The 19,478-nt window shown below is 67.4% G+C and overlaps 4 protein-coding genes across 11 annotated transcripts; 2 read left to right on the forward strand and 2 right to left on the reverse strand.

Moving 5' to 3' along the window:
• The first annotated feature begins 1,122 nt into the window (after positions 1–1,122).
• On the forward strand, positions 1,123–5,225 carry LOC128903529 (zinc finger protein 629-like). Of its 5 annotated transcripts, none has more exons than XM_054187541.1 (4): positions 1,123–1,332; positions 1,489–1,551; positions 2,909–4,650; positions 4,723–5,225. In XM_054187541.1, exons 1-4 carry the CDS (start codon positions 1,308–1,310, stop codon positions 5,176–5,178), a joined length of 2,286 nt encoding a protein of 761 aa, XP_054043516.1. In that variant the 5' UTR covers positions 1,123–1,307; the 3' UTR covers positions 5,179–5,225. The 5 variants fall into 5 exon arrangements, with proteins under 5 accessions (XP_054043516.1, XP_054043517.1, XP_054043518.1 ...); XM_054187542.1 differs by having other exon boundaries at positions 2,909–4,476; positions 4,549–5,225; XM_054187543.1 differs by having other exon boundaries at positions 2,909–4,161; positions 4,549–5,225.
• A 366-nt stretch (positions 5,226–5,591) lies between these two features.
• Positions 5,592–7,611, reverse strand: LOC128903531 (mucin-1-like). The gene is made up of 2 exons (XM_054187545.1): positions 6,272–7,611; positions 5,592–6,148 (listed from the first exon to the last, which is right to left on the reverse strand). The coding sequence occupies exons 1-2, from the start codon at positions 6,630–6,632 to the stop codon at positions 5,607–5,609; spliced, it is 903 nt and encodes a 300-aa protein (XP_054043520.1). The 5' UTR covers positions 6,633–7,611; the 3' UTR covers positions 5,592–5,606.
• A 35-nt stretch (positions 7,612–7,646) lies between these two features.
• On the forward strand, positions 7,647–17,797 carry LOC128903533 (serine protease 27-like). Of its 4 annotated transcripts, none has more exons than XM_054187547.1 (6): positions 7,647–7,824; positions 8,695–8,762; positions 12,707–12,793; positions 13,295–13,327; positions 16,157–16,353; positions 17,526–17,797. In XM_054187547.1, the coding sequence occupies exons 3-6, from the start codon at positions 12,721–12,723 to the stop codon at positions 17,535–17,537; spliced, it is 315 nt and encodes a 104-aa protein (XP_054043522.1). In that variant the 5' UTR covers positions 7,647–7,824; positions 8,695–8,762; positions 12,707–12,720; the 3' UTR covers positions 17,538–17,797. The 4 variants fall into 4 exon arrangements, with proteins under 4 accessions (XP_054043522.1, XP_054043525.1, XP_054043523.1 ...); XM_054187550.1 differs by having other exon boundaries at positions 12,712–12,793; XM_054187548.1 differs by lacking the exons at positions 7,647–7,824; positions 8,695–8,762 and adding an exon at positions 11,530–11,582.
• LOC128903532 (vitamin K epoxide reductase complex subunit 1-like protein 1) lies at positions 8,633–11,244 on the reverse strand. The gene is made up of 3 exons (XM_054187546.1): positions 11,074–11,244; positions 10,066–10,175; positions 8,633–8,896 (listed from the first exon to the last, which is right to left on the reverse strand). The coding sequence occupies exons 1-3, from the start codon at positions 11,235–11,237 to the stop codon at positions 8,691–8,693; spliced, it is 480 nt and encodes a 159-aa protein (XP_054043521.1). The 5' UTR covers positions 11,238–11,244; the 3' UTR covers positions 8,633–8,690.
• Positions 17,798–19,478: the final 1,681 nt, after the last annotated feature.

Genomic DNA, 19,478 nt, shown 5'->3' on the forward strand with positions numbered 1-19,478 from the left:
GGGATCCACACATCCCGGCGACCCACACGTCCCGGGGACCCACATGCCCCGGCGACCCACATGCCCCAGGGACCCACACATCCCAGGGACCCACACGTCCTGGTGACCCACACGTCCCGGCGACCCAGGCATCCGGGACCCACACATCCCAGGGGACCCACAGATTGGGGGACCCACATATCCCCAGGGACCCACAGATCCTGGGGACACACACGTCCCAGGGACCCACACATCCCGGCGACCCACATATCCCGGGGGACCCACACATCCTGGGGACCCACACATCCCAGGGACCCCAGTCTCTGGGACCCACACATCCCGGGGACCCACACGTCCCAGGGGACCCACACATCACGGCGACCCACACGTCCCGGGGACCCCAGTCTCTGGGACCCACATGTCCCGGGGACCCACACATCCTGGGGGACCCAGGTGTCCAAGACCCACACATGCCAGTGACCCACACATCCCAGGGGACCCAGGTGTCCGGGACCCACATGCCCCATGGACCCACAGATCCCGGGGACCCACATATCCCATGGACCCAGGCATCCAGGACCCACACGCCCCATGGACCCACATATCCCGGGGGACCCAGGCGTCCGTGCCCCACACATCCCAGGGACCCACATATCCCGGGGGACCCCCACGTCTCAGGGACCCACATATCCCGGGGACCGAGGTGTCCGTGCCCCACATATCCCAGGGGGACCCAGGAATCCGGGCGCCCCCCAACCTCCACCCCACGGCGGCCCAGGCCCGTCGGGACGATGGCGATGGGGCGGTTGCCATGGCGATGGGGCGGTTGCCATGGCGACGCCCCCCCCCTCCTACTTCCCCCCCCCCCCTTCCCGGGGGCCCCCACTCACCTTCCCCCCCCCCCCCCCCCGCCGCCGCCGCCGCCGCCTCTCCCTCTGTTCCCCGCCGGGACCCGGATGTGGCACCGCCCGGCACCGCCCCTTCCCCGCCGACGACCAATCAGCGCCGCCGCCCTCCAAAACCACGCCTCCCTTTCTCCCGCCGGCCAATCCCCGCGCGCGCGATGAGGGGAGGGCGGGGCTTAGCGGAGGGGCCACGCCCCCACCCCTTTCTCCCCCCCCCCCCCCCCATTTGTTGCTATGGGGAGGGCGTGGCGGCGCGGAAAGGAAGTGACGTCGGGGTGGGCGTGGACAGCAATAAGCCACGCCCCCCCTTCTTCGCATCAGCCGGTTGTGGGGAGCCGGGACCCACATCTATAGGGGACCCGGGACCCACATCTATAGGGGGCCCAGGCGTCCGGGACCCACAGCGACCCCCACCCCGTGGCGATGCAGGCCAGCCCCGGCCCCACAGGTAAGTCCCGGCTGCCCGAGTCCCCTATAGATGTGGGTCCCGGATGCCTGAGCGCCCTATAGATGTGGGTCCAGGGCACCGGGGTCCCCTATAGATGTGGGTCCCGGACGCCGGGGCCCCCTGACATGTCCGTTTGCCCCCCCCCCCCACCTTCAGGCTGCCCCACGGAGGCCCCGGCCGGAGCCACTGAGGAGACGCCCCCCGAGGAGCCGGCGGCAGGTGAGAGCCCGGGGGGACCCCGACGGCCGGGACCCACATCTATAGGGGACCCCAGTGCCCGGGACCCACATCTATAGGGGACCCAGGCATCCGGGACCCACATCTATAGGCGACACCGGGGTCTGGGACCCACATCTATAGGGGACTCAGGGGTTCGGGACCCACATCCATAGGGGACCCAGGCGTCCGGGACCCAAGTCTATAGGGGACTCAGGCGTCCGGGACCCACATCTATAGGGGACCCAGACGTTCGGGGAGGACCCAGGCGTCTGGGACCGACACCTATAGGGGACCCACATCTATAGGGGACGCAGGGGTTCGGGACCCACATCTATAGAGGACCCAGGCGTCCAGAACCCACATCTATAGGGGATCCAGGTGGCCAGGCCCCACATCTATAGGGGACCCAGGGGTTCAGGACCCACATCTGTAGGGGACCCACATCTATAGGGGACCCAGGGTTTCAGGACCCACATCTATAGGGGACTCAGGTGTCCGGGACCCACATTTATAGGGGACCCACATCTATAGGGGACCCAGGGGTTCAGGACACACATCTGTAGGGGACCCACATCTATAGGGGACTCAGGGGTTTGGGACCCATATCTATAGGGGACCCAGGCATCCAGGACCCACATCTATAGGGGACCCACATCCATAGGGGACCCAGGGTTTCGGGACCCACATCTATAGGGGACCCAGGGGTTCAGGACCCACATCTGTAGGGGACCCTCATCTATAGGGGACCAAGGTCTCCGGGACCCACATCTATAGGGGACCTAGGCATTCGGGGAGGACCCAGGCGTCCGGGACCCACATCTATAGGGGACCCACATCCATAGGGTCCCAGGGGTTTGCAACCCACATCTATAGGGGATGCAGGGGTTTGGGACCCACATCTATAGGGGACCCAGGCGTCCGGGACCCACATCTATAGGGGACCCACATCCATAGGGGACCCAGGGGTTCAGGACCCACATCTGTAGGGGACCCTCATCTATAGGGGACCAAGCTCTCCGGGACCCACATCTATAGGGGACCCAGGCGTTTGGGGAGGACCCAGGCGTCTGGGACCCACATCTAGAGGGGACGCAGGGGTTCGGGACCCACATCCGTAGGGGACCCAGGCATCCAGGACCCACATCTATAGGGGACCCAGGCGTTCGGGGAGGACCCAGGCGTCCGGGACCCACATCTATAGGGGACCCACATCCATAGGGGACCCAGGGGTTCAGGACCCACATCTGTAGGGGACCCACATCTATAGGGGACGCAGGGGTTCGGGACCCACATCCGTAGGGGCCCCAGGCGTCGGGGGTCCCATCGCCCCCTTCCTGACGCGCCCCCTTCCCCGCAGCCCCCCCGGCCGCCCCCCGCCCCTTCATCTGCAGCGACTGCGGCAAATCCTTCGGCCAATGGTCCAAGCTGGAGCGGCACCGGCGCGTCCACACGGGCGAACGCCCCAACGCCTGCGGCCACTGCGGCAAAGCCTTCGCCCAACGCTCCCACCTGGCCCAGCACCTCCGCACCCACACCGGCGAGCGCCCCTACGCCTGCCCCGACTGCGGCAAAACCTTCGGCTGGAGCTCCAACCTGGCCCAGCACCGCCGCGTCCACACCGGCGAACGCCCCTACGCCTGCCCCGACTGCGGCAAGACCTTCAGCCAAAGCACCAACCTCCTCAAACACCGGCGGGCCCACGCCGGCGAGCGGCCTTACGCCTGCGGCCAGTGCCGCAAAGCTTTCTACCGCAGCTCCGACCTCCTCCAACACCAAGCTAGCCACACCGGCGAGCGGCCCCACCGCTGCGGCCAGTGCGGCAAGAGTTTCGCCCAACGGGCCAACCTCCTCAAGCACGGCAAGACCCACGGCGGCGAGAAACCCTTCCGCTGCGGCGAGTGCGGCAAGGGCTTCGTCCAGAGCTCCGAGCTCATCCAGCACCAGCGCAGCCACAGCGGCGAGAAACCCTTCGCCTGCGGCGAGTGCGGCAAACGTTTCGGCCACGGGGCCACCTTGGCCAAACACCGGCGCTTGCACCTGGGCTTGCAGCCCCACCGTTGCGGCGAGTGCGGGAGGGCTTTCGGGCTCCGCTCGGCGCTGGCCCGCCACCAACGGGCCCACGGGGAGGAGCGGCCCTTCGCCTGCGGCGAGTGCGGCCAAGCCTTCGCCCTCCGCTCCAACCTGGCCCTCCACCGCCGCACCCACGCCGGCGAGCGGCCCTACCGCTGCGGCGAGTGCGGCAAGAGCTTCGGCATGAGCTCCACCTTGGTGCGGCACCAACGCATCCACACCGGCGAGAAACCTTACGGCTGCGGGGAATGCGGCCGGGCTTTCGTCCGCAGCGCCCACCTGGAGCAGCACCGGCGGACGCACACCGGGGAGAGGCCCTACGGCTGCAGCCGCTGCGGCCGCCGCTTCAGCCAGAGCTCCAACCTCATCACCCACGAGAGGGTCCACCTGGAGGAGGCCCAAGGGGCGGCGCTGGCGGGGGAGGGCGCGGGGGCGGTGGTGGGTCCACCGGGTTTGGAGGGTCAGCCAGGCTTGGAGGGTCAACCGGGCTTGAAGGTGTTGGAGGGTCAACCAGGCTTTGAGGGTCAACAGGGCTTGAAGGTGTTGGAGGGTCAACCGGGCTTGAAGGCATTGGAGGGTCAACCGGGCTTGAAGGCGTTGGAGGGTCAACCAGGCTTGGAGGGTCAACTGGGCCTGGTGATGTTGGAGGGTCAACCAGGCTTGAAGACATCAGAGGCTCAACCAGGCTTGGAGGGTCAACAGGGCTTGAAGGTGTTGGAGGGTCAACCAGGCTTGGAGGGTCAACTGGGCCTGGTGATGTTGGAGGGTCAACCAGGCTTGAAGACGTCAGAGGCTCAACCAGGCTTGGAGGGTCAACAGGGCTTGAAGGCGTTGGAGGGTCAACCAGGCTTGAAGGTGTTGGAGGGTCAACCAGGCTTGGAGGGTCAACTGGGCCTGGAGATGTTGGAGGGTCAACCAGGCTTGAAGGGTCAACCAGGCTTGAAGGCACTGGAGGGTCAACAGGGCTTAGAAGGTCAACCAGGCTTGAAGGCGTTGGAGGGTCAACCAGGCTTGGAGGGTCAACTGGGCCTGGTGATGTTGGAGGGCCAACCAGGCTTGAAGACGTCAGAGGCTCAACCAGGCTTGGAGGGTCAACTGGACTTGGAGATGTCGGAGGGTCAACCGGGCTTGAAGGGTCAACCAAGGTTGAAGATGTTGGAGGGTCAACCAGGCTTGAAGGTGATGGGGGGTCAGCCAGGCTTTGAGGGTCAACAGGGCTTGGAGACATCGGAGGGTCAACCAAGCTTGAAGGCATCAGAGGGGCACCCAAAGCCCAAGAGACTTGGGGGGCACCAAGGGTTGGAGAACGTGGAGGAGAACCCCAAGACCAGCAGCTCCAAGGGGCACCCACGTCTGCTGGGGCACCCCAAGGTGGAGAACCCCATGGAGAAGAACCCCAAGGCGGACAACCCCGTGGCAGACCTCCCCGTGGTGGGGTACCTCAAGGTGGAGCACCCCATGGAGAGGAACCCCAAGGTGGAGCACCCCACAGAGGACCTCCCCATGGTGGGGCACCCCCGAGGGGCGGAGCCTCTCCCCGGGACCCAGGCACCCTGAGGGGGGTGGGGTGAGGATGGGCAACTCCATGACGCCATTGGCTGAGGGGTGGGTGTGGCTGGGGGGGTGGGGATTGACACGGGATTGGATGACGAGGGACCCTAGCAGGGGATTGGCTGAGGGGAGGGGGCGGGGCTAACATGGGATTGACTATGAATGATGGGGTGGGGTGGGGCTGTCACAGGATTGGTCGATAGCAAGGGCGGGGGGGGGAAAATACTGACAGAGGATTGGCCCGGATCTTGAGCAACCATTGGCCGGGCAGGAGGGCGGGGTGTGGATGACACCACGTGATTGGCTGAGCCGTGGGACTGCTCTGCCGCCATTGGCTGGGAGCCGGAGGGGGTGGGACACAAATAAAGGTGGTGAAACCCCCAAATTGGTGAGTGGTCACGGCCCGGACGCCTGGGTCCATGTTGGGGGCGGGGTCAGGGAGAGACGGAGGCGGAGACTTGGCCTTTTATTACCCATTTACACCCGAAGGGGGTGAGGAGAGGGGCGGGGCCACAAGAGGAACCACCCCCCCCGAGGAAGCCCCACCCTTCTTTTGGCACGGGAGAGGCATGGCGGCATCTCCGGATGCTTTGGATGCGTCCCTCGTGGTGGTGGTGGCATCTCCAGACGCTTAGGATGCAGCCCTTGTAGTGGTGGCATCTCCGGACTGGGTGGTGGCACCTCGAGATGCTTTGGACGTGTCCACCGTGGTGGCAGCATCTCCATATACTTTGGATGCGTCCCTCGATGCTGGTGGTGGCATCTCCACATGCTTTGGATACAGCCCTTGTGGTGGTGGAACCTCTGGACCGGGCAGTTGCACCTTGAGATGGTTTGGACGTGGCCACCGTGGTGGTGGCATCTCCAGACGTGGTGGTGGTGGTGGCATCTCCAGATGCTTTGGATGCATCCATTGTGGTGGCAGTGGCTCCAGACATGGTGGAGGTGGCACCTCCAGACCTGGTGGCGGTGGCACCTCCGGACTTGGTGGTGGCACCTCGAGATGGTTTGGACGTGTCCACCAGGGTGGTGGCATCTCCGGATGCTTTGGATGCATCTGTCGTGGTGGCAGTGCCTCCAGACGCGGCGGTGGTGGCACCTCTGGACATGGCGGTGGCACCTCTGGAGGTGGTGGGTGCAGCCGTCATGGCGGTGGCATCTCTGGACCTGGTGGTGGCACTTCCGGAGGTGGCGGTCACATCCATGGCGCTGGTGGCACCTCTGGACCTGGGGCCACCACCTCCAGGGGCGGCGGGTGGGGCCGGGGTGGGGCTGGTGGTGGCGCGGGGGGGACACTTGTGGCGGCTCCCCGAGGTGGTGGAGGTGGGCAGGGCAAGGCCGTCCCCGGGGGTGGCATCACCGAGGTCCCCACGGGAGGCGTTCTGGAGGTCCTGGTGGGTGCCACCTTGGAGGTCCCCAAGGGAGTCACCTGGGACGTCCCTGGGGGTGTCAATGCCCATGTCCTCGGGGGCGTCACCAAGGGTGTCGTCTTGGAGGTCCCCATGGCCAGGGGTGTCACGTTGGAGGTCCCCGTAAGTCCCATCACGGCCACGGGTGTCCCCATGGATGTCCCCATGGGTTCCACCACCAACGTCCCCATGGGTGCCACCACTGATATCTCCATGGGTTCCACCACAGATATCCCCATGGGTGCCACCACCGACGTCTCACTGGGGATCCAGCCATCCCAGAGTCCCTTTTTCCCTCAGTTTCCCCCCAAAAAGGGGGGACATGCATCCAGGACAACCACCAAGAGGGGACCCGGCCGTCCCAGGCTCCCTTTTTCCCCCTCAGTTTCCCCCCAAAACGGGACCCAGGGGTCTGGGACCCCCTTTCCCACCCACCCAGAGAGCACCCAGCTGTCCCGGACTCCCTTTTTTTCCTCAGTTTCCCCCCAAAAAAGGGACCCAGGCATCCGGGACACCCCCCAAACCACCTCCAGAGGGGACCCAGCTGTCCCGGACTCCCTTTTTTCCTCAGTTTCCCTCCAAAACGGGACCCAGGCGCCGGGGACCCCCTTTCTCGCCCCGCCAGAGGGGACCCAGCCGTCCCGGACTCCCTTTTTCCCTCAGTTTCCCCCAAAAACGGGACCCAGGCGCCGGGGACCCCCTTTCTCGCCCCGCCAGAGGGGACCCAGCCGTCCCGGACTCCCTTTTTCCCTCACTTTCCCACAAAACCGGGACCCAGGGGTCTGGGACCCCATTTCCCACCCACCCCCCCAGAGGGGACCAAGCCGTCCCGAACTCACTTTTTTCCTCAGTTTTCCCCCAAAAAGGGGACACATTCGTCCGGGACACCCCCCAAGAGGAGACTCAGGCGTCCCGGACTCCCATTTTCCCTCAGTTTCCCCCCAAAAAAGGGACCCAGCCGTCCGGGACCCCCCCACAACTCACCAGCCAGCGGACCCAGGCGTCCGAGTCCCCCCCCGGCTCCCCTCAGCGTGGCCCCGTCCGCTGCCACCCCCCCCCCCCCCGCTCCCCTCAGAATGGTTCGGCCCGACCGGGGAGGGGCGGGGCACTGCGCACGCGCCGCGCCGAAGGGCGGGAACGGCCCCGGCGCCATTTTGTGGGAGGGGGCGGCGCCATTTTGCGAGGCCCGACGGGAAATGGAGTCCCGGGAGGTGACAGGAGGCCCCCGGGCCCTGCTCCGCCGGTGCGTTAGTGGGGGGTCGGTGGAAGGGTGTGGGGGGAACCCCCCCAGGCGGCTGGGGCCCTCGGGAGGGGCTCCCCGGTGCTTGGGGTGGTGGGGGGGGAAGGGGTCCCCAGATCCCTGGCTCCCTCGTGAGGGGGTCCCAGAGGCCCGGGTCCCTTCCTGGGGGGCTGCAAGGGGGTCCCCTCGCACTTGGGTCCCTCATGAGGGGGACCCACATGCCTGGGCCCCTTACTGGGGGGGCTGTAGGGGGCTCCCCACATACCTGGGCCCTCATAGGGGGGTCCCAGAGGCCTGGATCCCTTGTTGGGGGGCTGCAAGGGGGTTCCCCTGCACTGGGGTCCCTCATGGGGGGGGGGTCTCAGAGAACTGGGTGCTTTATTAGGGGAGGGGAAGGGGGTCCCAGAGGCCTGGGTCCCTCATGGGGGGGTCCCCAACACCCAGGTCCCTTATTGGGGGGCTGTAAGGGGTTCCCCCATACCTGGGCCCCTCATGAGGGGGCGTCCCCAATGCCTGGGTCCCTTATGGGGGAGCCTTAAAGGGGTCCCCCCACACTTGGGTCCCTCATGGGGGGTCCCGCATGCCTGGGTCCCTTATTGGGGGGGGCTGTAAGGGGGTCCCCCCACACTTGGGTCCCTCATGGGGGGGGGTGTAAGGGGGTCCCAGACACCTGGGTCCCTTCTAAGGGTCCCGGATGCCTGGGACCCCCCATAGTGTGGGGGGGGTAACAGGGTTTGGGGGGGGACACACGACACAACAGCACCCAGCGAGACACCGGGGTCCTGCCATGTTTGGGGACAGACGGAGGGCCACCCCCAGGGTGCCCCCCCCCCCCACTGAGGGGTTTTTTTTTTTTTTTTGGGTGCGTTTCAGGCGGTTTTGGGACGGGGGAGGCGCCGCCAGCGCCGCCAGTTGAGGGCGAGGAGGAGGCCGTTGAGGAGGTAGGTGCTGAGGCAGACGAGGCAGAGGTCCTGGAGGCCGAAGGCCAGCACCCCCGCTAGCCACAGCGAGGCCAGCGCCGAGGCCACCGAGGTCCCCAACAGCACCGCCGACGCCCCCCGACCCGGCACGGACCCTGGGGGGGGGGGGAAGGACAGCGTCCCCAACACGTCCCCAGGGGCCCCGCCACATCCCCGGTGTCCCCAGGGTCCCCCACCGTGTCCCCCCCCACGTCCCCAGTCCCTCCCAGGGTCCCCAATGGGCCCTAATGGCCCCAGTGTCCCCCCCTCAATGGCCCCCCCGTGGCCCCAGTGCCCCCCCTAATGGCCCCAATGGCCCCTAATGTCCCCAGTGTCCCCTCTAATCGCCCCAGAGCCCCCCTTCATGGCCCCCTGGTGGCCCTAGTGCCCCCCTCCAACGGCCCCAGTGGCCCCTAATGGCCCCAGTGTCCCCCCTCATGGCCCTCCTGTGGCCCCAGTGCCCCCCCCCCAGTGTCCCCTCTAATGGCCCCAGTGCCCCCTCAGTGTCCCCAATGGCCCCTAATAGCCCCAGTGCCCCCCTCAATGGCCCCCCGGTGTCCCCAATGGCCCCTAATGGCCCCAGTGTCCCCTCTAATGGCCCCAGAGCCCCCCCTCATGGCCCCCCGGTGGCCCCAATGGCCCCTAATGGCCCCAGTGCCCCCCTCAATGGCCCCCCGGTGGCCCCAGTGCCCCCCCTCATGGCCCCCCGGTGGCCCCAGTGCCCCCCCAGTGTCCCCAATGGCCCCTAATGGCCCCAGTGTCCCCCTCAATGGCCCCCTGGTGGCCCCAGTGCCCCCCACCCCATGTCCCCAATGGCCCCAGTGTCCCCCCTCATGGCCCCCCAGTGGCCCCAGTGCCCCCCCCAATGGCCCCCCGGTGTCCCCAATGGCCCCTAATGGCCCCAGTGTCCCCCCTCATGGCCCCCCGGTGGCCCCAGTGCCCCCCCCCCAGTGTCCCCTCTAATGGCCCCAGTGCCCCCCTCAATGGCCCCAGTGCCCCCCTCAATGGCCCCCCGGTGGCCCCAGTGTCCCCAATGGCCCCTAATGTCCCCAGTGCCCCCCTCAATGGCCCCCCGGTGGCCCCAGTGCCCCCCCAATGTCCCCATTACCACCCAGTGCCCCCCAGTCCCCCCTCCCCATGCCCCCCAATGCCCCCAGGGCCCCCTCCTCATGGCCCCCAACGCCCCCGGTGTCACCAATACCGCCCAGTGCCCCCCCATGTCCCCAGTCCCTCCTCCCTGTGTCCCCCAGTGACCCCCCCAATGTCCCCCGTCCCCCCCCCGTACCCAGCAGCCCCTGCAGCAGGTAGAAGACGACCCCCACGGCGCCGTTGGGGACGTTGGCCGGGCTGTCCCTGCCCAGCGCCAGCTCCACCAGCCCCAGCCCGCGGCCCCACCTGCGGGGGGAGGGACACGCCCACAAATCACCATATATGGCGCGGCGGGGGGGCGGGGACTCCACGCCACGCCCCCCTCCTCCCGCAACCACCCAATCCCAAGCCGCGTCCCTACCCCCCGCCCCCCAAACCCACACCCATATTGGGGCACACGAGCCACACCCCCATTCCTTTTAAGGCATCTAACCCTAAGCCACGCCCCTTCCCTAAGCCACGCCTCCTCCCCTTTAAGCGCATCTAACCCTAAGCCACGCCCCCGTTGAATGTATCTAGCCCTAAGCCACGCCCCCTCGCCAAGCCACGCCCACAGCAACCCCTTCCAAAGACAGCCCCAAACCACGCCCCCTCAAAAGCCCCGCCCCCAAAAAAACCACGCCCCCTCCCATTACCCCAATGCGCCCCGTCCCCGCCCCGTTCTGTAAGCCACGCCCCCCGCCACGTGGCGCCGCTCCTTTGCTCTCCCCGCCCCTCCCCGGTGGCCCCCCCGGTCCCTGTGCCCCCCATCCGGTCCCCGACAACCCCCCCACCGGTTCCGGTGTCCCCCCCCACGGTGCCCGGTGTCTCCCCTCCGCTTCCACTATCTCCCCCCCACTCCTCCCTCCCACGGTTTCGGTCCTCCCCCGCCGGTTTCCCGACCCCTCCCCGCTCCCCGGTGTCCCCCGCGCGGTCCCCGACACCCCCCCCGCCAGTTCCGCTGTCCCTAGCCCCCCGGTCCCCGTTGTGCCCCCTCCGGTTCCCCGACACCCTCCCGGTCCCCGGTGCCCCCCCTCCGCTTCCGGTACCCCGTTGCTCCTCCCTCCCCCTGTTCCGGTCGCCCCCCCGCCCGCCCCTCCCACCACGCCCCCGCCGTGTCTCCGGTGTGTTTGTCGTGTCCGCCCCCCCGCCCCGTTGCCGTTACCGGGAGCCGAAGACGCGGGTGCAGGACACGGCGGGCCCCAGGTCACAGGCCGCCCGGTAGGAGGGGTCGCGCGCGTGCTCCCGCTCCACGTGCAGCGCGTACAGCGAGAGCGCGGCGCCCGCCACGCACAGCGCCGCGCGCGCCGCCATCGCCGCGCCCTTCATTGGCTGCCGCCGGCCACGCCACGCCCACCCACCCCTGAAGCCCCGCCCACCCACCCCCGACGACCCGCCCACGATTGGTCGGCGGAGGCGCCGCGCCACGCCCCCCTCCCCCGCACGCCGCGGCTCTGATTGGTCGTTGAGGCGCCGCCCCTTCCTTCCGACGCCGCGGCTCTGATTGGTCGTTGAGGCGCCGCCCCCTCCCGGAAGCGGGGCGCGGGGGGTGATGGGAGTTGTAGTCCGCCGCGGAGCTGGGGGGGAGGCGGGGCTCCCAGGGGTTAAAAGCCGGCGATGGGGCGGGGGTGGGGGGTAGAGGCGGCGGAGGAGGAGACGGACGGGGACCCACAGGTACCGCCCCCCGGGACCCCCACGTACCCCCTGACCCCCACATTCGCACAGGAACGCCCCCTGGGGCCCACAGCTATCCCCCCGGGACCTATAGGTACCCCCTGACCCCCACATTCGTACAGAAACGCCCCCTGGGGCCCACAGGTACCCCCCCCCCGGGACCTATAGGTACCCCCTGACCCCCACATTCCCACAGGAACCCCCCTTGGGGCCCACAGGTATCCCCCCGGGACCCATAAGTACCCCCTGACCCCCATAAGACCCACAGGAACCCCTCCGGGACCTACAGGTACCTCACTGACCCCCACATTCCCACAGGAACCACCCCCCCCCCCCCATCAGGGACCCCTTAGACCCACAGGGAACCCCCCACACAAGGACACCCCCCTCCGGACCCACAGGGATCCCTATGGATCCCACAGGGAACCCCCCGGACCCCCTTTAGGGACCCACAGGGACCCCCATGAGTCCCCTCAGACACCCCAGGAACCCCCCCCCCAGACCCACAGATCCCCCCCAGGCACCCCCCCCCTCAGACCCACAGGGACCCCCAGGAATACCCCCAGGTACCCCCCCCCCTCAGACCCCCAGGGACCCCCAGACGGACCCCCTCAGACCCACAGGGACCCCCACAGAACCCCACAGGGACCCCCAAGAACCCCCCCAGACCTCCATGGAACCCCCACAGGCCCCCAGGCGCCCCCCCTCAGACCCACAGGGACCCCCAGGACCCCCCCCAGACCTCCATGGGACCCCCATGGAACCCCTCAGACCCACAGGGACCCTCATGGGACCCCCAGGAACCCCCAGATGCCCCCCCCCCTCAGACCCACAGGCCCCCAGGGACTCCCATGGAATCCCCCAGATCCCCCCCAGGCCCCCCCTCAGATCCCCAGGGACCCTCACGGAACCCCCCAGATCCCCCCCAGGGACCCACAGGAACCCCCTCAGACCCACAGGGACCCTCATGGAACCCCCCAAATCCCCCAGAGATCTCCCCAGGGACACCCCCCCACACACACACCCCAACCCCTCAGACCCACAGGCACCCCACACACCACCCCACACCCCCCCCCCCCCACACCAGGGACACACGGACACCCCCCCCCGACCCCTCCCGCCAGCCCAGGTCTCCGCCATGGCCCCCCACGCCTCCCCACGCCTCCCCACGCCTCGACACGCCGCCGCCCTCCTGCTCCTGCTGCTGGCCCGTGAGTCTCGGGGGGGGGGACCCCAAAATGGTGGGGGGGGGACGACACACACACATGACCCCCAGGTGTCCCCTGGGGGGGGGGGACCCACAGGCCTCTGGTGGTGGGGGGTGGGAAAAGGCCCCATGTGTCCCCCTGCCCCCCCCCCCCCAACCCGAGGGGGTGGGGGGGGACGACACCGGGGCGTCTGGGTGGGGCTCAACCCCCATTTCCCCCCCCCCGACTCGACCGGTCGTACCGGAAAAAGAAAAAAAAAAAAAAAAAAACAAAAAACCAAAACCCCAACCCAAGTCATAACCCAAAAATGAAGCCGGACGCTTACGGGGCCCCCCCCGCGGGCGACGGGTGGGGCTGGGGGGGGGGGGAGGGGCACCCTGGGGGGTGGGTGTGGGGGGGTGGGTCCCGCACTCCGCCTCCCTCCCCCCCCCACCCCCCCCCCCCCAATCCTTTTTTTAACCCCCCCTTATTTTAACACCACCCCCCCCACCTTTCCTGACCCAGACGCTGAAATTGCGGCTGCGGAAGCTCCGGAAGGTAAGATATATGCAAATGAGGCTGCGCATATTCATGAGGGGGGGCCCCTCCCCACCCCACCTGGGAGCTGGTCTCGCCCCCCTCATTTTGGGGAGAAACCCCCGAGTATTTTGGGGGGCGGGTTTGGGACCCCCATCTATAGGGGACCCAGGGGTTGGGGACCCCCCATCTAGAGGGGACCCCCCCTCTATAGGGGACCCAGGGGTTTGGGACCCCCATCTATAGGGGGCCGAGGGGTTTGGGACCCCCATCTATAGGGGACCCCCCATCTATAGGGGGCCCAGGGGTTGGGGACCCCCCATCTATAGGGGACCCCCCATCTATAGGGGGCCCAGGGGTTGGGGACCCCCATCTATAGGGGACCCCCCATCTATAGGGGACCCAGGGGTTGGGGACCCCCCATCTAGAGGGGACCCCCCATCTATAGGGGACCCAGGGGTTTGGGACCCCCATCTATAGGGGACCGAGGGGTTTGGGACCCCCATCTATAGGGGACCCCCCATCTATAGGGGGCCGAGGGGTTGGGGACCCCCATCTATAGGGGACCCCCTATCTATAGGGGACTCAGGGGTTGGGGACCCCCATCTATAGGGGACCCCCCATCTATAGGGGGCTGAGGGGTTGGGGACCCCCATCTATAGGGGACCCAGGGGTTGGGGACCCCCATCTAGAGGGGACCCCCCATCTATAGGGGGCCCAGGGGTTTGGGACCCCCATCTATAGGGGATCCCCCATCTATAGGGGGCCGAGGGGTTGGGGATCCCCCATCTATAGGGGGCCGAGGGGTTGGGGACCCCCATCTAGAGGGGACCCCCCATCTATAGGGAGCCCAGAGGTTTGGGACCCCCATCTATAGGGGACCCAGGGGTTGGGGACCCCCATCTATAGGGGACCCCCCATCTATAGGGGGCCGAGGGGTTGGGGACCCCCATCTATAGGGGACCCAGGGGTAGGGGACCCCCATCTAGAGGGGACCCCGATCTATAGGGGACCCAGGGGTAGGGGACCCCCATCTAGAGGGGACCCCCCATCTATAGGGGGCCGAGGGGTTGGGGACCCCCATCTAGAGGGGACCCCCCATCTATAGGGGGCCCAGGGGTTTGGGACCCCCCATCTATAGGGGGCCGAGGGGTTGGGGACCCCCATCTAGAGGGGACCCCCCATCTATAGGGGGCCGAGGGGTTGGGGACCCCCATCTAGAGGGGACCCCCCATCTATACGGAGCCCAGGGGTTGGGGACCCCCATCTATAGGGGACCGAGGGGTTTGGGACCCCCGTCTATAGGGGACGCCCCCTCTATAGGGGGCCGAGGGGTTGGGGACCCCCCATCTATAGGGGCCTCGGGGGTTGGGGACCCCCATCTAGAGGGGACCCCCCATCTATAGGGGACCCAGGGGTTGGGGACCCCCATCTATACGGAGCCCAGGGGTTGGGGACCCCCATCTATAGGGGACCGAGGGGTTTGGGACCCCCATCTATAGGGGACGCCCCCTCTATAGGGGGCCCAGGGGTTTGGGACCCCCATCTATAGGGGACCCCCCATCTATAGGGGGCCGAGGGGTTGGGGACCCAGGGGTTGGGGACCCCCATCTAGAGGGGACCCCCCATCTATAGGGAGCCCAGAGGTTTGGGACCCCCCATCTATAGGGGACCGAGGGGTTTGGGACCCCCATCTATAGGGGACCCCCCATCTATAGGGGGCCGAGGGGTTTGGGACCCCCATCTATAGGGGACCCAGGGGTAGGGGACCCCCATCTAGAGGGGCCCCCCCATCTATAGGGGGCCCAGGGGTTCGGGCCCCACTTCTTTCGCAACCCCCTTCCCACAGGCTGTCGCAACCCCCCCGGGACGGTTGGAATGGGGGGGGGATGGGGGGGGCGGGGTGTGGGGGGTGTTTACAACAGACCCACATCTATAGGGGACCCAGGAGACCGGGACCCAGGAGTCCGGGAGGGACCCAGGAGTCTGGGACCCACATCTATAGGGGACCCAGGACTCCAGGAGGGGCCCCAGGCGTCCGGGACCCACATCTATAGGGGACCAGGAGTCCAGGAGGGGTCCCAGGCGTCCGGGACCCACATCTATAGGGGACCCAGGCGTCTGGGAGGGACCCAGGAGCCCAGGCCCCACATCTATAGGGGACCCAAGCATTCGGGGGGGCCCCAGGAGTCTGGGACCCACATCTGTAGGGGACCCAGGAGTCCAGGACCCACATCTATAGGGGACCCAAGTGCTCAGGGGGGACCCAGGAGTCCGGGACCCACATCTATAGGGGACCCAAGTGCTCAGGGGGGACCCAGGAGTCCAGGACCCACATCTATAGGGGACCCAAGTGCTCAGGGGGGACCCAGGGGTCTGGGACCCGCATCTATAGGGGACCCAAGTGCTCAGGGGGGGACCCAGGAGTCTGGGACCCACATCTATAGGGGACCAGGAGTCCAGGAGGGGCCCCAGGCGTCCGGGACCCCACATCTATAGGGGACCAGGAGTCCAGGAGGGGCCCCAGGCATCCGGGACCCACATCTATAGGGGACCCAGGCATCTGGGAGGGACCCAGGAGCCCAGGCCCCACATCTATAGGGGACCCAAGCATTCGGGGGGGCCCCAGGAGTCTGGGACCCACATCTGTAGGGGACCCAGGAGTCCAGGACCCACATCTATAGGGGACCCAAGCGCTCAGGGGGGACCCAGGAGTCTGGGACCCACATCTATAGGGGACCCAGGAGTCCAGGAGGGGCCCAGGGGTTTGGGACCCACATCTATAGGGGACCCAGGAGACCGGGCCCCACATCTATAGGGGACCCAGGTGTCCGGGCCCCCCATCTCTAGGGGTCGGTGCTGACGACGGGGCGGCGGAACCCGAGTGCGGGCGTCAACGGGAGCTGGGCCGCGTGGTGGGGGGCTCGGCCGCCCGCCCCGGCGAGTGGCCCTGGCAAGTGAGTCTGCAGCTGCGGGGCCAGCACTTCTGCGGGGGGCACCCTGGTCACCCCCCAGTGGGTCCTCTCGGCCGCCCACTGCTTCCAGGGGTGAGTCACGGGGGCGGGGGGGGAGGGGGGGTGAGACACCGGGGGGTGGGTGGTTCTGGGCTGGGCCCTGCCTTGGGGACCCCCCCCGCTGTGCCCTTGGGCCACCTAGAAATCCGTTGGGCCACCTAGAACGTCTTTGAGACCCCTTGAACCCCGCTGGGCCCCCCAGATCCTCATTGGGACCTCTTGAACCCCATGGGGCTACCTAGAACTCCCTCTGGGCCACCCAGATCCCCATTGGGACCCTTTGAACCCCATGGGCCCCCTTGAACCCCATTGGGCCACCCAGATCCCCATTGGGCCCCCTTGAACCCCATTGGGCCACCCAGATCCCCATTGGGACCCTTTGAACCCCATGGGGCTACCTAGAACCCCCCTCTGGGCCACCCAGATCCCCATTGGGACCCCTTGAACCCCATTGGGCTACCTAGAACCACGCTGGGACTCCTTGAACCCCATGGGGCTACCTAGAACCCTGCTGGGCCACCTAGATCCCCTTGGGACTCCCTTGAACCTCGTTGGGACCCCTTGAACCCCGTGGGGCTACCTAAAACCGCGCTGGGCCTCCCAGATCCCTTTTGGGACCCCTTGAACCCCGTGGGGCTACCTAGAACCCTGCTGGGCCCCCCAGATCCCTTTTGGGACCCCCTTGAACCCCATTGGGCTATCTAAAACCACACTGGGCCTCCCAGATCCCTTTTGGGACCCCTTGAACCCCATGGGGCTACCTAGAACCCCCTCTGGGCCACCTAGATCCCCGTTGGGACCCCTTGAACCCCATGGGGCTACCTAGAACCCTGCTGGGCCCCCCAGATCCCCATTGGGCTACCTAGAACCCTGCTGGGCCCCCCAGATCCCTTTTGGGACCCCTTGAACCCCATGGGGCTACCTAGAACCTCCTCTGGGCCACCTCGAACCCCATTGGGCCACTCAGACCCCCTTTGGGTCACCCGGATCCCCATTGGGCTACCCTGACCCTCTATGGGACCCCTAGATCCCCTCTGGGCCACCCAGAACCGTGGTGGGGCCACCCAGATCCCCTTGGACCACCTCGAACCCGGTTGGGGCGACTCAACCACGGCCGGGGCAACCGTGGCTGGGGTCAGGGGCCACCTCGAACCCGGTTGGGCACCCGGAGGGGACAGGGGTGACAACGGTGGCCACCTCCCCAGGCCCAACGGTAGCCGCGCGGAGCTCAAGGAGTGGCGGGCGGTGGTGGGCCGCCTCCGGCTGGAGGAGCCGGGGGGCCAGGAGAGGCCGGTGGTGGAAGTGGTGGTCCATGAGGGCTACCGGCGAGTGGAAGGCGGCCACGACCTGGCACTGGCCCGCCTGGAGTCCCCGGTGGCCCTGGGGCCTCGGGTGGGGACCATCTGCTTGCCCCGGGCCCAGCACCTCTTCGCCTTCGGCACCCCCTGCTGGATCACCGGCTGGGGCAACGTGGCCGAGAACGGTGAGGGCCTCCGTGGGGCGGGGCTGGGCCTCCATGGGGCGGGGCTGGGTCAATGGGGCCTCCATGGGGCAGTTCTGGGCCTCCGTGGGGCGGTTCTTGGTCATCGGGGTCTCCATGGGGTGGTTCTGGGCCTCCATGGGGCGGTTCTTGGTCATCGGGGTCTCCATGGGGCAGTTCTGGGTCTCCATGGGGCGGGGCTTCATCTCCATGGGGCGGTTCTTGGTCATCGGGGTCTCCATGGGACGGTTTAGGGCCTCCGTGGGGCGGTTCTTGGTCATCGGGGTCTCCGTGGGGCGGGGCTTCATCTCCATGGGGTGGTTCTGGGTCTCCATGGGGTGGTTCTTGGTCATTGGGGTCTCCGTGGGGTGGTTCTTGGTCTCCGTGGGGTGGGGCTTGTCATCAGCATCTTCATGGGGTGGGGCTGGGTCTCCATGGGGCGGTTCTGGGTCAATGAGGCCTCCATGGGGCGGTTCTGGGTCTCCATGGGGCGGTTCTTGGTCATTGGGGCCTCCATGGGGTGGTTCTGGGTCTCCATGGGGCGGGTCTTGGTCATTGGGGTCTCCATGGGGTGGTTCTGGGTCTCCATGGGGTGGGGCTGGATCTCCATGGGGCGGATCTTGGTCATTGGGGTCTCCATGGGGCGGTTCTGGGTCTCCATGGGGTGGTTCTTGGTCATCGGGGTCTCCATGGGGTGGGGCTGGGTCTCCGTGGGGTGGGGCTTGGTCATCAGCATCTTCATGGGGTGGGGCTGGGTCTCCATGGGCGGTTCTGGGTCAATGAGGCCTCCATGGGGCGGTTCTGGGTCTCCGTGGGGTGGTTCTTGGTCATCGGGGTCTCCATGGGGCGGTTCTGGGTCTCCATGGGGTGGGGCTGGATCTCCATGGGGTGGTTCTTGGTCATCGGGGCCTCCATGGGGCGGGGCTTCATCTCCATAGGGTGGTTCTAGGTCTCCATGGGGCGGTTCTTGGTCATTGGGGTCTCCCATGGGGTGGTTCTTGGTCTCCGTGGGGTGGGGCTTGGTCATCAGCATCTCCATGGGGCAGGGCTGGGTCTCCATGGGGCGGTTCTGGGTCAATGAGGCCTCCATAGGGCGGTTCTGGGTCTCCGTGGGGCGGGTCTTTGTCAATGGGGTCTCCATGGGGTGGTTCTGGGTCTCCATGGGGCGGTTCATGGTCATCGGGGCCTCCATGGGGTGGTTCTTGGTCATCGGGGTCTCCATGGGGCAGTTCTGGCTCAATGGGGCCTCCATGGGGCGGGTCTTGGTCTCCATGGGGCGGGTCTGGGTCATTGGGGCCTCCATGGGGCGGGTCTGGGTCATTGGGGCCTCCATGGGGTGGTTCTGGGTCTCCATGGGGCGGTTCTGGGTCATTGGGGCCTCCATGGGGCGGGGCTTGGTCTCCGTGGGGCGGTTCTGGGTCTCCATGGGGCAGGGCTTGGTCATCAGGGTTTCCATGGGGCGGGTCTCCATGATGGTGGGTCCCTGTCCCCCCACGGTGATGTCCCCCCATGGTGGTGGCCCCATGGCGGTGGCCCCCATGGGGTGGGTCTCCATGTTGGTGGCCCCCCATGGCGATGTCCCCCCACAGTGGTGGCCCCATGGTGATGTCCCCCCATAGGTGGTGGCCCCCCATGGCCATGTCCCCCATGGGGTGGGTCTCCATATTGGTGGCCCCAT

This window comes from Rissa tridactyla, unplaced genomic scaffold (assembly GCF_028500815.1).
Source record: "Rissa tridactyla isolate bRisTri1 unplaced genomic scaffold, bRisTri1.patW.cur.20221130 scaffold_446, whole genome shotgun sequence".
NCBI lineage: Eukaryota > Metazoa > Chordata > Aves > Charadriiformes > Laridae > Rissa > Rissa tridactyla.